At 49.3% G+C, this 15,000-nt stretch overlaps 1 protein-coding gene across 1 annotated transcript in view; it reads left to right on the forward strand.

Annotated features, from left to right (window-relative positions):
* The window catches only part of atp11a (ATPase phospholipid transporting 11A), a 96,640-nt gene that overhangs the window by 73,417 nt on the left and 8,223 nt on the right, over positions 1 to 15,000 (forward strand). The window contains 9 exon segments of the mRNA XM_080833966.1: positions 675 to 777; positions 2,385 to 2,530; positions 4,443 to 4,502; positions 5,418 to 5,545; positions 7,403 to 7,538; positions 9,017 to 9,040; positions 10,935 to 11,000; positions 11,322 to 11,425; positions 12,636 to 12,801. Of these exon segments, the coding sequence (XP_080690092.1) occupies positions 675 to 777; positions 2,385 to 2,530; positions 4,443 to 4,502; positions 5,418 to 5,545; positions 7,403 to 7,538; positions 9,017 to 9,040; positions 10,935 to 11,000; positions 11,322 to 11,425; positions 12,636 to 12,801 (933 nt within the window).

Here is a 15,000-nt window from a genome sequence, read left to right on the forward strand (position 1 = left end):
CCTTGGGGGGAGGGGGAGACATTTTCTGTAATGGTCACAGATTCTATTCTATTCTTCTATCCAGCATCACTTCCAGAGAGCTTGAAATAGACCGTGTTTGAATATAAATAGCTTGCTTACTGAAATATACCCTCATACCCTGTATGTGTGCGAGAGAGAGAGAGAAAGAGAGAGAGATAAAGAAAGATAGAGAAAGACAGAGATAGAGAAAGATTGTGAGAGTCCGGTTTAAATTGGTGTACTTAATAAGGGAGAGAAGAACCATTCTCCCTCTAGCAGCCACTTGCTCATATTGACAGCCAGGGTCAACAGCACCCCCCCTCCCCCCCCCCACCCCCACCACACACTCACACACGCACACACTCACACATGCACAAACACGCACGCACGCACACACACACACACACACGCACCTGCCTCCTTCTCTTCCCTCACATCCTCTCCTCATTCACTCGTAACCCACTGCTGTTTGTGGGCGAGTAAGACCTTGGATGAGCGACTGACTTGCACGTGACTGGCCACAGGCGATGCGTCTCTAACGGGAACATTGACTGAGGTGGTCATAAAGGGAAGGGCGTGTTGTAGAGGAGAGAAGAGGGCAGAAAGAGCTACTTCATCACAAACCAAGATGGTGGATGTATGTGTGTAACCGTTATCTGTCTTTGTCCCTCCAGATTGTCAAACTGATCAAAGCCTCCAAAGAGCATCCAATCACGTTAGCCATCGGAGACGGAGCTAATGATGTCAGCATGATCTTAGAAGCCCACGTAGGCATCGGTGAGTGTCGATCGGAATCCTGGCAACCATGACACCAAGAATACATACTCCCCCGGCACAGCCATGACACCAAGAGTACACACTCGCCATGACAACCATGACACCAAGAGTACACACTCACCATGACAACCATGACACTAAGAATACATACTCCCCCGGCACAACCATGACACCAAGAGTACACACTCGTCATGACAACCATGACACCAAGAATACACACTCCCCCGGCACAACCCCATGCCACACACCATGACACCAAAAGTACACACACACACCATGACACCAAGAGTACACACACACACCATGACACCAAGAGTACACACACACACACCATGACACCAAGAGTACACACACACACCATGACACCAAGAGTACACACTCACACACCATGACACCAAGAGTACACACACACACCATGACACCAAGAGTACACACACACACCATGACACCAAGAGTACACACTCACACACCATGACACCAAGAGTACACACACACACCATGACACCAAGAGTACACACTCACACACCATGACACCAAGAGTACACACACACACCATGACACCAAGAGTACACACTCACACACCATGACACCAAGAGTACACACACACACCATGACACCAAGAGTACACACACACACCATGACACCAAGAGTACACACTCACACACCATGACACCAAGAGTACACACACACACCATGACACCAAGAGTACACACACACACCATGACACCAAGAGTACACACACACACACCATGACACCAAGAGTACACACACACACCATGACACCAAGAGTACACACACACACCATGACACCAAGAGTACACACTCCCCCTGCAGTCATGCACTTGTAAGAGAGACCCAGAGACTCCATCCATCTGAGTTTCAACACTTCCCATGTCTAATGTGAAAGCAGAATGTTCTACTAGTTGAACCGATGATCAAAAAGAAGGAGCCGTGTTAAACTGGGCCAACTGGCCTGTAGTGTACCAAATGTACCCACCTCTGGGCAGAAGGAAGGATGAGTCAGAGCTAGCTGGGCTGCTGCCACAGCACACTAGAAACCTGCAGCTATGATCTAGCACCCTTCTTCCCTGTTCTCCTGTTCTTCTGATCTCCCCCTGCTCCCCTGCTCCCCTGTTCTCCTGTCCCCCTGTCCCCCTGTCCCCCTGTCCCCCTGTCCATATGTTCCCCTGTCCCCCTGTTCCCCTGTCCATATGTCCCCCTGTCCATATGTTCCCCTGTCCCCCTGTCCATATGTTCTCCTGTTCCACTGTCCCCCTGTTCCCCTGTCCCCCTGTCCATATGTTCTCCTGTCCCCCTGTTACCCTGTTCCACTGTCCCCCTGTTCCCCTGTCCCCCTGTTCCCCTGTCCCCCTGTCCATATGTTCCCCTGTTCCACTGTCCCCCTGTTCTCCTGTTCCCCTGTCCCCCTGTCCATATGTCCCCCTGTTACCCTGTTCCCCTGTCCCCCTGTTCCCCTGTCCCCCTGTCCATATGTCCCCCTGTTACCCTGTTCATCTGTCCCCCTGCTCCCCTGTTCTCCTGTCCCCCTGTCCATATGTTCATCTGTTCCCCTGTTAATCTGCTCTCCTGTTCTCCTGTTCCCCTAGGTGTCATGGGGAAAGAGGGACGTCAGGCGGCACGGAACAGTGATTACGCGATCCCAAAGTTCAAACACCTGAAGAAGATGCTGCTGGTGCACGGCCACTATTACTATATCAGAATCGCCGAGCTGGTGCAGTACTTCTTCTACAAGGTGAGCACCGTGCACAGCACAGCACACAGCACACACAGCACACAGCACACACAGCACACAGCACACACAGCACACAGCACACAGCACACACAGCACACAGCACACAGCACACAGCACACAGCACACAGCACACAGCACACAGCACACAGCACACACAGCACACAGCACACAGCACACAGCACACAGCACACAGCACACAGCACACAGCACACAGCACACAGCACACACAGCACACAGCACACAGCACACAGCACACAGCACACACAGCACACACAGCACACAGCACACAGCACACAGCACACAGCACACACAGCACACAGCACACAGCACACACAGCACACAGCACACAGCACACACAGCACACAGCACACACAGCACACAGCACACAGCACACAGCACACACAGCACACAGCACACAGCACACACAGCACACAGCACACAGCACACAGCACACACAGCACACACAGCACACACAGCACACAGCACACAGCACACAGCACACACAGCACACAGCACACAGCACACACAGCACACAGCGCACACAGCACACAGCACACACAGCACACAGCACACACAGCACACAGCACACAGCACACACAGCACACAGCACACAGCACACAGCACACAGCACACAGCACACACAGCACACAGCACACAGCACACACAGCACACAGCACACAGCACGCACACACAGCACACAGCACACAGCACACAGCACACAGCACACAGCACACACAGCACACAGCACACAGCACACAGCACACAGCACACACAGCACACAGCACACAGCACACAGCACACAGCACACAGCACACAGCACACACAGCACACAGCACACAGCACACAGCACACACAGCACACACAGCACACACAGCACACACAGCACACACAGCACACACAGCACACACAGCACACACAGCACACAGCACACACAGCACACAGCACACAGCACACAGCACACAGCACACAGCACACAGCACACAGCACACAGCACAGCACAGCCCAGCCCAGCCCAGCACAGCAAAGCACAGCACAGCACAGCACAGCCCAGCACAGCCCAGCAAAGCAAAGCAAAGCAAAGCAAAGCAAAGCAAAGCAAAGCAAAGCAAAGCAAAGCAAAGCAAAGCAAAGCAAAGCACAGCGAGTAAGCGTCTGGGATCATTGATTCTTTCTCTAGGGGGGCAGTAGTGACGTAAACAACCCTATGGCAAAATGAGGAGGAGTTCTAGGAATCTAACGTGGGTAGTGTGGAGATGAATAACAGGCCCTACGTATCACATTAAGCTGGAAATAGTGTGTCTTTCTGAGAAAAAAATAAGCAGCTCACAGTAATGAGAAAAGCCAGGATAGCTGACCACTCTGAGATCATACATCATTGACAATACTGTGTCTGTGTGCTCTTTCTCTCTTTCTCGCTCTACCTCTCTCTCTCTCTCTCTCTCTCTCTCTCCCTGTCTCGCTGTCTCCCTCTCTCTCTCTCTCCCTTCCTCCCCCTCCCTCTCTTTCTCTCACTCTATCTCTTTCCCTCTCTCTCCCTCCCTCTCCCTCTCTTCCTCCCTCTCCCTCTCTCTGTCTCTCTCTCTTCCTCTCTCCCTCTATTCCTCCCTCTCTCTCTCCTTCTCTCTGTCTCTCTCTCTCCCTCTCTTCCTCCCTCTCTCTCTCTCCTTCTCTCTCTCTCTCCCTCTATTCCTCCCTCTCTCTCTCTCCTTCTCTCTGTCTCTCTCTCTCCCTCTATTCCTCCCTCTCTCTCTCTCCTTCTCTCTGTCTCTCTCTTGCGCACGGGAGAGAGATGATAGCATTGTACACCTTGCTATTTATAGGGCATTTCCCAGCAGGCTGGATGCTAACCTCTTTGTAGTAGGCCGCCGGTAAAATGACTAATTCAGTGTTTTCCTCTCTCTCCTTCCTGCAGAACGTGTGCTTCATCTTCCCCCAGTTCCTGTACCAGTTCTTCTGTGGCTTCTCCCAGCAGGTAACACACAGTTTGTTGTTGTCAGTCTGTCAGGTGGCTGGAAGAGTATAATCAAATCAAATCAAATCAAATCAAACTTTATTTGTACGGCGCATTTCATACACAAAGGTAACACAATGCGCCTCACAGTAGGAAAGAAGGGAAATAAAGGGGGGGTTACAAATACTTGTAAAGAGACATAGATAGATAAATAAGTAAACGTTCCATGAATGTAAAATAGATACATTTTACATGATAACAGGGTATAACCACATCGATCGGAGACGCCTCCAGCGGTAAGCCTCAAAGCCGCCCCTCCAGCTGCAGAGCCAGGATCAGTTCAGTGTTCTCCGCTAGTCATGGTCAGGAGTGAGGCGTGCGTGTGGAAGGACTGGTCATAGATCAGCGGTGAAGGAATTTGTTCTGCCCAGGAGCGCCTGGCCCACACTCTAAATAAAGCTGACACTTGACAACTGCTCCGTCTGCGGCCGGGCCCAGGCACGTCAGCGCGTACCTCTCAGAGAGATCAGGAGAAAGCTCTCCGCCACTCCAGACATGCAGGACAACATGTCAGCACCACGCCACCACACACACGCCAGCTGCAGGGGGCCAGGGTTAGCTTGTTGTTTTGGGTCAGGCATTACTATCAGCGGAGGCAACGCTTGTCCCCATCCAGCCACTCTATTGACTGCTTGAAATTCAGCCTTGGAATTTGAGTTGGGTTAAGCCCTAATTTGGATGTCTCTCAGAGCTCCAGGCAAATTGAATTGACGCTGATTTGAATGTGTCATGCTTGCTTTGCCTGAGGCTGATGTCTGTTTCTGTCTGTCTGTCTGTTTCTGTTTGTCTGTCTGTCTCTGTCTGTCTGTCTGTCTGTCTGTCTGTCTGTCTGTCTGTCTGTTTCTGTCTGTCTGTCTGTCTGTCTCTCTCTCCCAGCCCCTCTACGATACAGCATATCTGACTCTCTACAATATCAGCTTCACCTCGCTGCCTATCCTGCTGTACAGTCTGATCGAGCAGCACATCAACATGGACATCCTGAAGAAAGACCCATCCCTGTACAGGTGAGAGGGCTGTAGACAGCGCCTAGGAAACTCTCCCCGACAGCCTGTCAGAGACAGATCCTTCCCCCTCCACACACAAACCCACTTTAAACTACCACTGGTGTCTTAAGCTCTGCTTTTAACTACCACTGGTGTCTTAAGCTCTGCTTTTAACTACCACTGGTGTCTTAAGCTCTGCTTTTAATGAATGCTAAGTGAAATGGAACAAAGCAACATAAATCACAATAAACGTCCATCTTTTCTGTTTTTTAAAACCTCTCCTGACAAGTAAGGATTGAATATGTTACCAATACAAATGTCTTTTTGTAGTCTGTCTGAGCACGGTTTTATTTTGTTCTCGGAAGAACAGATTTATCACCTGTGATCACCTGTGACAGTGAACGTTGAGCCCCACAGTCTGTAATCAGGCAGCAGCAGATGAGACTAGGAAATCATCCCCCCCATCATTGACTCTTCAATTGCTACTCTCTTCTCATCTCCCAGGCACACTAGTTCAATAAACCCAAAATTGCCCAGCCATAATTGCAAAATCATACTGTTCCTTTTTGTAGGAGATAACGTTGGGTTCAATCAGATTAAACACAGAAGCAGAGGGATATGCGGCAGCACTTCAAACCGAAGGCCGAGTCTGTCACAAGACACGATTGACATACGTATACTGACAGATTAGCCGATTTGGAGTCTGTTTGAAAAACAAAGCTTGTTTAGCCCCAGGCTCAACGTCATGGCTACGGACGTTGGCTTGCTTTCTCAGGACGGGACAGTGAGAGTGATAGCATTGTCATCGCTAATTCAATAGTACAGTAGTTATGCGCTAGCCATCTCCCCTTACTCCTCGAAAAGATGCCTTTACATCCGGTTAGCCGCTGAATCAGGCCGTCTGAGGGAGGGTTTGGGATATCTTATGTCTGCACTTTCCCTGGGCCAGCAGCTGTAGTGTACTGGATGGACTGCCTGTGTGTAATGTACTGGCGGGTACAGCTCCTCAAATTTCACCTTCGTTTGGGTTTTTTAGCCCGCCTGATTTCTTAAAGTAGAATACACCTGATAGACAGTTCAGTTAAAGACACTTACACTCGTCGGCCTCTGTAGAACAACCCAAATGTGTTTATGTAGAAGCTTGCATTAGGTCAGCACGGAACTATTTAGTTTGTTGAGAGTCATTGATTTATATATTTTGAAGAGCCCAAGAGGGTAGCCCACTAGTGAGAGTGTGTGTTAATGTGGTGTAGAAACCAGGCCTCACGATCAGGTCATGAAAACTCTCTTCTCTCTCTCCTCACAAAGACATTGCTCATATAACATCTCTCTCTCTTCTCTCTCTCCTCACAAAGACATTGCTCATATAACATCTCTCTCTCTCTCTCTCTTCTCTCTCTCCTCACAAAGACATTGCTCATATAACATCTCTCTCTCTCTCTCTCTTCTCTCTCTCCTCACAAAGACATTGCTCATATAACATCTCTCTCTTCTCTCTCTCCTCACAAAGACATTGCTCATATAACATCTCTCTCTCTCTCTCTCTCTCTCTCTCCTCACAGAAACATTGCTCATGAAACCCCTCTTCTCTCTCTTCTCTTCTCTCTCTCCTCACAGAGACATTGCTCATGAAACCTCCCTCTCTTCTCTCTCTCTTCTCTCTCTCTCTCTCTCTCTCTCTCTCTCCTCACAGAAACATTGCTCATGAAACCCCCTCTTCTCTCTCTTCTCTCTCTCTCTCTCTCCTCACAGAGACATTGCTCATGAAACCCCCTCTTCTCTCTCTTCTCTTCTCTCTCTCCTCACAGAAACATTGCTCATGAAACCTCTCTCTCTTCTCTCTCTCTTCTCTCTCTTCTCTTCTCTCTCTCCTCACAGAGACATTGCCAAGAACTCCCTCCTGCGCTGGCCCATCTTCATCTACTGGACGTGTCTGGGAGTCTTTGACGCCGTTGTCTTCTTCTTTGGTGCTTACTTCCTCTTCGACAACACCACCTTCACCAGCAATGGACAGGTAGCATACCCTCGTGTCTGAGCATAGTGACCCATCAGCACAGATGATGATCTTTGGCAATGTCTTTGCTTTGTCCCTTTTTTTAACAATCCACGCGCTACTATGATCAACTAATCATTTCCTCATCAGAAAGACAGCATTAAGTGTGTGTGTGTGTGTGTGTGTATGTGTGTGTGTGTGTGTGTGTGTGTGAAAGACAGCATTAAGTGTGTGTGTGTGTGTGTGTGTGTGTGTGTGTGTGTGTGTGTGTGAAAGACAGCATTAAGTGTGTGTGTGTGTGTGTGTGTGTGTGAGTGTGTGTGTGTGTGTGTGTGTGAAAGACAGCATTAAGTGTGTGTGTGTGTGTGTGTGTGTGTGTGTGTGTGTGTGTGTGTGTGTGTGTGTGTGTGTGAAAGACAGCATTAAGTGGGGATGTGCTTGCTTGCAGTAGCTACTAATAGGTGGTTTGAGAATGTATCATTACAACTTTGTTAAATGGTATCCCTGTAAGGTGTGTGTGTGTGTGTGTGTGTGAGTGTGTGTGTGAGTGTGTGTGTGTGTGTGTGTGTGTGTGTGTGTGTGTGTGTGTGAGTGTGTGTGAGTGTGTGTGAGTGTGTGTGAGTGTGAGTGTGAGTGTGTGTGTGTGTGTGTGTGTGTGTGTGTGTGTGTGTGTGTGTGTGTGTGTGTGAGTGTGAGTGTGTGAGAGTGTGATGCCTGTTAATGGTAAACATGCATGCATGCGAATGTAAGATTAACGGAATTGTATTAATGATGTGTTTGTTTTGGAATGGGAGTGATGGGGAAGACATACTGGCAAACAGTTTGTGTGTGCATGTGTGTGTGTGCGTGTGTGTCTATGTGCGTGCGTATATGTGCGTATGCGCGTGCGTGAGCGTGTGCGTGTGTGTCTATGTGTGTCTGTGTCTATGTGTGTGTGTGCGTGTGTGTCTATGTGCGTGCGTATATGTGCGCGTGCGTATGCGCGTGCGTGCGTGAGCGTGTGTGTGTGTGTGTGCGTGTGTGTCTATGTGTGTGTGTCTATGTATGTGAGTGTGCATGCGTGTGTGTGTGCGCTTGTGTGTGCGTGTGTGTCTATGTGTGTGTGTCTATGTGTGTGTGTGTGCATGCGCGTGTGTGTGTGTGCTTGTGTGTGCGTGTGTGTGTATGTGGCTAATTCAGGCTGACACATGTTTCCATGAGCAGGGACTTCTCCATCCATATCGTGGAACACAACAGCATGTTTGGGGTTGCTGACATCTTTTTTCTGTGCCCTGGTTTTTTATTTACATCATATAAACCTTTCTGACTGGCTCTTGTGCCTGGTTTTGACTTCTCTGGAATATCCTAATTTACTTTCTTATACTTTTTGCCCCCCTTCATTTTATTTTTAATTTGAATTTTCTCTCTTCTTCTTCTTCTTCTTCTTCTTCCTCCTTTACTTCTTCCTCTCCTCTTACCTTTGTTTCGCTGTTCTTTTTTGCTTCTCTTCCTCTCCTCAGCTAATGACCACCAACACCCAGATGGTAAGCCTGTCCCTCTCTGTCTGTCACCCTGTTTTTCAGCTTTTAGTTTTTTACTGTCCCGCCCTCCCCCCCTTCCCGGCCATCTACTCATTGTGTAACAACCATGTCATTCCATGTAGGTATCCAACAGTAACACCTTTCCTCCCCAAAACACACAAACACATACACACACACACACACACACACTACCACCACCACCACTGCTACTACCTCTACCGTCTGTTCTTGAGGCTAAAGAACAGTGCGGCTCCTTCGGTAGAACCTTCGCCTCCATGTCTCCCCCACTCCCGACTGTTTCACCATTGTAGCACACCTAATCTAGGACTCCATGTTGTTTGTGTGTGTGTGTGTGTGTGTGTGTGTGTTTCTCGTACGGCGGTTGTTGCTGAACCCCCTCGCCTGGGGGCTCGGTCCCATGACCCGTAGTCAGTCATCTTTAGGACTCATGTCCGCCACAGGACCTCATCTCCTGTCCAACTGCAAGGGCAGATGATGACCGAACTCAATTAATACCGGTGCCAATTACAATACATGCATTTACTGAAATTGGCTAAACAAAGACTCAAGTTGTGGTATTAATATGACATTAAGGAAGAATATTTGATGGACTAGCCAGTACGTGCTATAAAATATCATCTGCCCTCGCATACGTTTACAAAAATACTTAAAGAACACTAGGTAAGTATGTTATGTTTTGTCCATTTTCTCCACCATGGTCACTCTCATACCGACACCATAATGTGTATGACTCACTCAGTAGACACAGTTCATTCCCATGTTCTTCTCGTGGCCCCGTGTTGTTCATGTATTTACCTTGAAGGTACAGTATGGCCAGTTTGGGCCCTGTACACTCTCCACCACTGAATACATGATGTTTGGATGGCGATGATCAAATGCCCCAAATGAAACACACTGTTTTGCGCTCATTGTTCAGCACGGTCATTGTGAAACGGTGTTAGTATCTGGCACAAAGGAAGCTTCTGGAACACAGGCTAGTCCAATTCAACCAGGCAAGGCCACACAATGCAGCCACAATTCTTCAAGGGACACGGCTCAAAAACAACCCTAACATTGAGGCAGGGTCAGGGTCAGGGTCAGGGTCATAGCCAATCCATTATCTCATTTTATAAACACAGCAGCAGCCTAGCATTAGCGATAAATCCTTAAAGGCACCCAGTTCAACTTTCGAGGCTTAAAAATAAACATTCAATTTCTAGTCTTTTTTACACGTAGTAAGTTTCAATAACTCCATACCATTACATACCGACATTCAAGCAGCAAAGATGAGACGTCGTTGTGTGGTGAGAACTGATAGAAAAACAATCGCCGCCATTTTCTTTATTTTTTGGTAACCTACAATAAATAAAGCAGGTTCCAGTCAATGGAAAAATGGCTTCTCCCCACCGGCGATTGTTGTTGTTTACGATTTTCTATCAGTTCTCACCACACAACGACGTCTCATCTTTGCTCCTTGAATGTCGATATGTAATGGTATGGAGTTATTGAAAATTACTACGTGCAAAAAAGACTAGAAATTGAATGTTTATTTTTCATTGAATGTTTACATAAAGTTGCACTGGGTGCCTTTAAGTTCTGACGTGGCCCACGCACATATCCTCAAATCCTTAAAAAATGTGGTTTTAAACTTTTATTTAAGAGGTGCCGATAAACAATGCCAATCAACCAGTCCAGTTGTCCCTCAGATGATGGACCCCTCGCATCTTGAAATGTCTTAACAAGAAGTAGGTGAATGAGGCCCACACAAACTACGGCTGTGTTTTAGGACCTTCACTGAGTTAGCACTGATCTGTAGCACTGCTAACACTAGCTGTGAGGTGAGGTGAGCCTGTGGGCCGTGTGGCTGATGAGTGCTGTGTCCCGCTTCTGTTCACAGATGTTTGGCAACTGGACGTTCGGGACGCTCATCTTCAGTGTGCTGGTATTTACCGTCACACTCAAGGTAACTAGTCCCAGTTGGAGAGCCACGCCTCTGGGTACCTCAGCTCTTGGTTGGGCACTTCCATTACAGCACCAGTGCTCCCGCTCGTGCTAGTGATGTGATCTCATGTTTCCTGTCTTTCCGTTCTCTCTGTCTCTCCACTTTTATATCTCTATCAGTTCCTTTCAATGAGGGTTACTGGCATGACAGAATTGGATTGCATAAACAGTTTTAAACATAGTGTATAATAGGTCAAAATAATATCACCATATAATATCACTCTTTGTCTCTCTCTCCCCATGTGGGTCTTTCTCTGTCTCTCCCTCCTCTTCTTCCCTACAGCTGGCTCTTGACACGCATTACTGGACGTGGATAAACCACTTTGTCATCTGGGGATCGCTGCTCTTCTATGTGATCTTCTCCTTGTTGTGGGGAGGAATCATCTGGTGAGTCTGACCCCCCCTACTGAATCACAGGGACACTCATCTGCCGTTCAGTCTGTACAACACCACTCTCCACACACCACCTCCAGTTCACTCTCCACACACCACCTCCAGTTCACTCTCCACACACCACCTCCAGTTCACTCTCCACACACCACCTCCAGTTCACTCTCCACACACCACCTCCAGTTCACTCTCCACACACCACCTCCAGTTCACTCTCCACAACACCACCTCCAGTTCACTCTCCACAACACCACCTCCAGTTCACTCTCCACACACCACCTCCAGTTCACTCTCCACACACCACCTCCAGTTCACTCTCCACACACCACCTCCAGTTCACTCTCCACACACCACCTCCAGTTCACTCTCCACACACCACCTCCAGTTCACTCTCCACACACCACCTCCAGTTCACTCTCCACACACCACCTCCAGTTCACTCTCCACAACACCACCTCCAGTTCACTCTCCACAACACCACCTCCAGTTCACTCTCCACAACACCACCTCCAGTTCACTCTCCACACACCACCTCCAGTTCAGCTTCACTGCCAAACCAAGCCCAACAGTTGACTTGCGTTCTCAAATTATGCTTTGCATTTAATATTTCATTCAGAATGTGTCAGGAGTGACTACAATTCTTTAACCTATTGCAAATAAATGTGCGCATCACTGTCATTAATACCATAAATTGTGTGTGTGTGTGTGTCTGTGTGTGTGTCATTGTGTGTGTCATTGTGTGTGTCATTGTGTGTGTGTGTGTCTGTGTGTCTGTGTGTCTGTGTGTGTGTCTGTGTGTGTGTGTGTGTGTGTGTGTGTGTGTGTGTGTGTGTGTGTGTGTCTGTGTCTGTGTCTGTGTCTGTGTGTCTGTGTCTGTGTCTGTGTCTGTGTCTGTGTCTGTGTCTGTGTCTGTGTCTGTGTCTGTGTCTGTGTCTGTGCGTGTGCGTGTGCGTGTGCGTGTGCGTGTCTGTCTGTGTCTGTGTCTGTGTCTGTGTGTGTGTGTGTGTGTGTGTGTGTGTCTGTGTGTGTGTGTGTCTGTGTCTGTGTCTGTGTCTGTGTCTGTGTGTGTGTGTCTGTGTGTGTGTGTGTGTGTGTGTGTGTGTGTGTGTGTGTGTGTGTGTGTGTCTGTGTGTGTGTCATTGTGTGTGTGTGTGTGTGTGTGTGTGTGTGTGTGTGTGTGTGTGTGTGTGTGTGTGTGTGTGTGCAGGCCCTTCCTGAACTACCAGAGGATGTACTACGTGTTCATGCAGATGCTGTCTAGTGGGCCTGCCTGGCTCAGCATCATCATGCTCATCATGGTCAGCCTGCTGCCGGACGTGGTGAAGAAGGTCCTCTGCCGCGCCCTCTGGCCCACCACCACCGAGCGCATTCAGGTGAGAGCCGTGGCCCCACCCCTCCGGTGCCCACCAGGGGCCATATCCTGGGGCCTCACCCCTCCGGTGCCCGCCTGGGGCCTCACCCCTCTTGTGCCCAACAGGGGCCATATCCTGGGGCCTCACCCCTCCGGTGCCCAACAGGGCCATATCCTGGGGCCTCACCCCTCCGGTGCCCGCCTGGGGCCTCACCCCTCTTGTGCCCAACAGGGGCCATATCCTGGGGCCTCACCCCTCCGGTGCCCGCCTGGGGCCATATCCTGGGGCCTCACCCCTCCGGTGCCCGCCAGGGGCCATATCCTGGGGCCTCACCCCTCCGGTGCCCGCCTGGGGCCTCACCCCTCTGGTGCCCGCCAGGGGCCATATCCTGGGGCCTCACCCCTCTTGTGCCCAACAGGGCCATATCCTGGCCTGGATCACCCAGCCCAAACGGGTTTCATTCCAGCCTGTTCTGGTGTGCCATGGATTTTGCCAGGCTGCCAATGACGAGCTGCTGAATGTGGGGCTGGAGTGAACTGCTGTAGGACATAGTGTTCAGGCTCTTAAAGAACATGGTGGGAAAGGTAGGGGGTGGAGTGGGTGGAATGGGTTGTAAGGGGGGATGAACTAAGCCTGTGTTACTGAAGCCTTGATGCCAGTGTTTAGATAGACTAATATACTTTAGATATACATGTTATGCTGTAACACTCAGAACGATAGCATCTTTTCTTAATGAACCGTTACTTACCACGGCTAATGCGGCATGTTGCACTCAGCTTTCCGTTGATCATGGATACGTCCCCGGTGTCCTGGACGTGAGTGTGACAGTGTGACGGTGTGACGGTGTGAGGATGACTCGGCTCCTCTGAGCTGTTGCCTGTGTGTTGTTGTGAGCCTCTCCTGCTCTCTAATTAGACACATATGGCGCTCCTTCAGGTTGTTTGGGAGCTGGAGCCAGTGAAAGGAAAACAGCTTTCACAGTTGTTTGTTTTCGGATGAAATATGCCCCCCCTGAGGAGAAGCTTGTATTTGTTTATCCTTCCTGACAAATGAATACCTGCTTTTTCCTCTCCTCTTCTCCTTTAGACTTGCTTCACCCATTTCTCCTTGGATGATTTATTCAATATGGCCCTGTCGATAGGAAACCTTTTACATATCATACTGATAAGCCCATGCTTTGCATATCTTTGCATCAGTTTGATATAAACTAGTTGGAGATTCAAATTTAAATGATGTCAGTATGTTATTGTATTCCACTAGGCTAACAGTGGTTTTGAGATAACTAACTGTTAACCATTTTAACAACTCTAGTGTTCCCTTCTTCTGTCCTCTCCTCTCTTCTCCTCTCTTCTCCTCTTCTCTCCTCTCTTCTCCTCTTCTCTCCTCTCCTCTCCTCTCCTCTCCTCTCCTCTCCTCTCCTCTCCTCTCCTCTCTTCTCCTCTTCTCTCCTCTCCTCTCCTCACTTCTCTTCTCTTCCCTTCTCCTCTCATCTCCTCTCCTCTCCTCACTTCTCTTCTCTCCTCTCCTCTCCTCTCCTCACTTCTCTTCTCTTCCCTTCTCCTCTCCTCTACTCTCTTCTCCTCTTCTCTCCTCTCTTCTCCTCTCCTCACTTCTCTTCTCTTCTCTTCCCTTCTCCTCTCCTCTCCTCTCCTCTCCTCTCCTCTCTTCTCCTCTCCTCTCCTCTCCTCTCCTCTCTTCTCCTCTTCTCTCCTCTCCTCTCCTCTCCTCTCCTCTCCTCTCCTCTCTTCTCCTCTCCTCTACTCTCTTCTCCTCTCCTCTCCTCTCCTCTCCTCTCCTCTCCTCTCCTCACTTCTCTTCTCTTCCCTTCCCTTCTCCTCTCCTCTCTTCTCCTCTCCTCTCCTCTCCTCTCCTCTCCTCTCTTCTCCTCTCCTCTCCTCTCCTCTCCTCTCCTCTCCTCTCCTCACTTCTCTTCTCTTCCCTTCTCCTCTCCTCTCTTCTCTTCTCTTCTCTTCCCTTCTCCTCTCCTCTACTCTCTTCTCCTCTCCTCTCCTCTCCTCTCCTCTACTCTCTTCTCCTCTTCTCTCTTCCCTTCTCCTCTCCTCTCCTCTCCTCTCCTCTCCTCTCCTCTCTTCCCTTCTCCTCTCCTCTCCTCTCCTCTCCTCACTTCTCTTCTCTTCCCTTCTCCTCTCCTCTCCTCTCTTCTCCTCTTCTCTCTTCCCTTCTCCTCTCCTCTCCTCTCCTCTCCTCTCCTCTCTTCTC

This window comes from Sprattus sprattus, assembly GCF_963457725.1.
Source record: "Sprattus sprattus genome assembly, chromosome: 3".
Taxonomy (NCBI): Eukaryota; Metazoa; Chordata; class Actinopteri; order Clupeiformes; family Clupeidae; genus Sprattus; species Sprattus sprattus.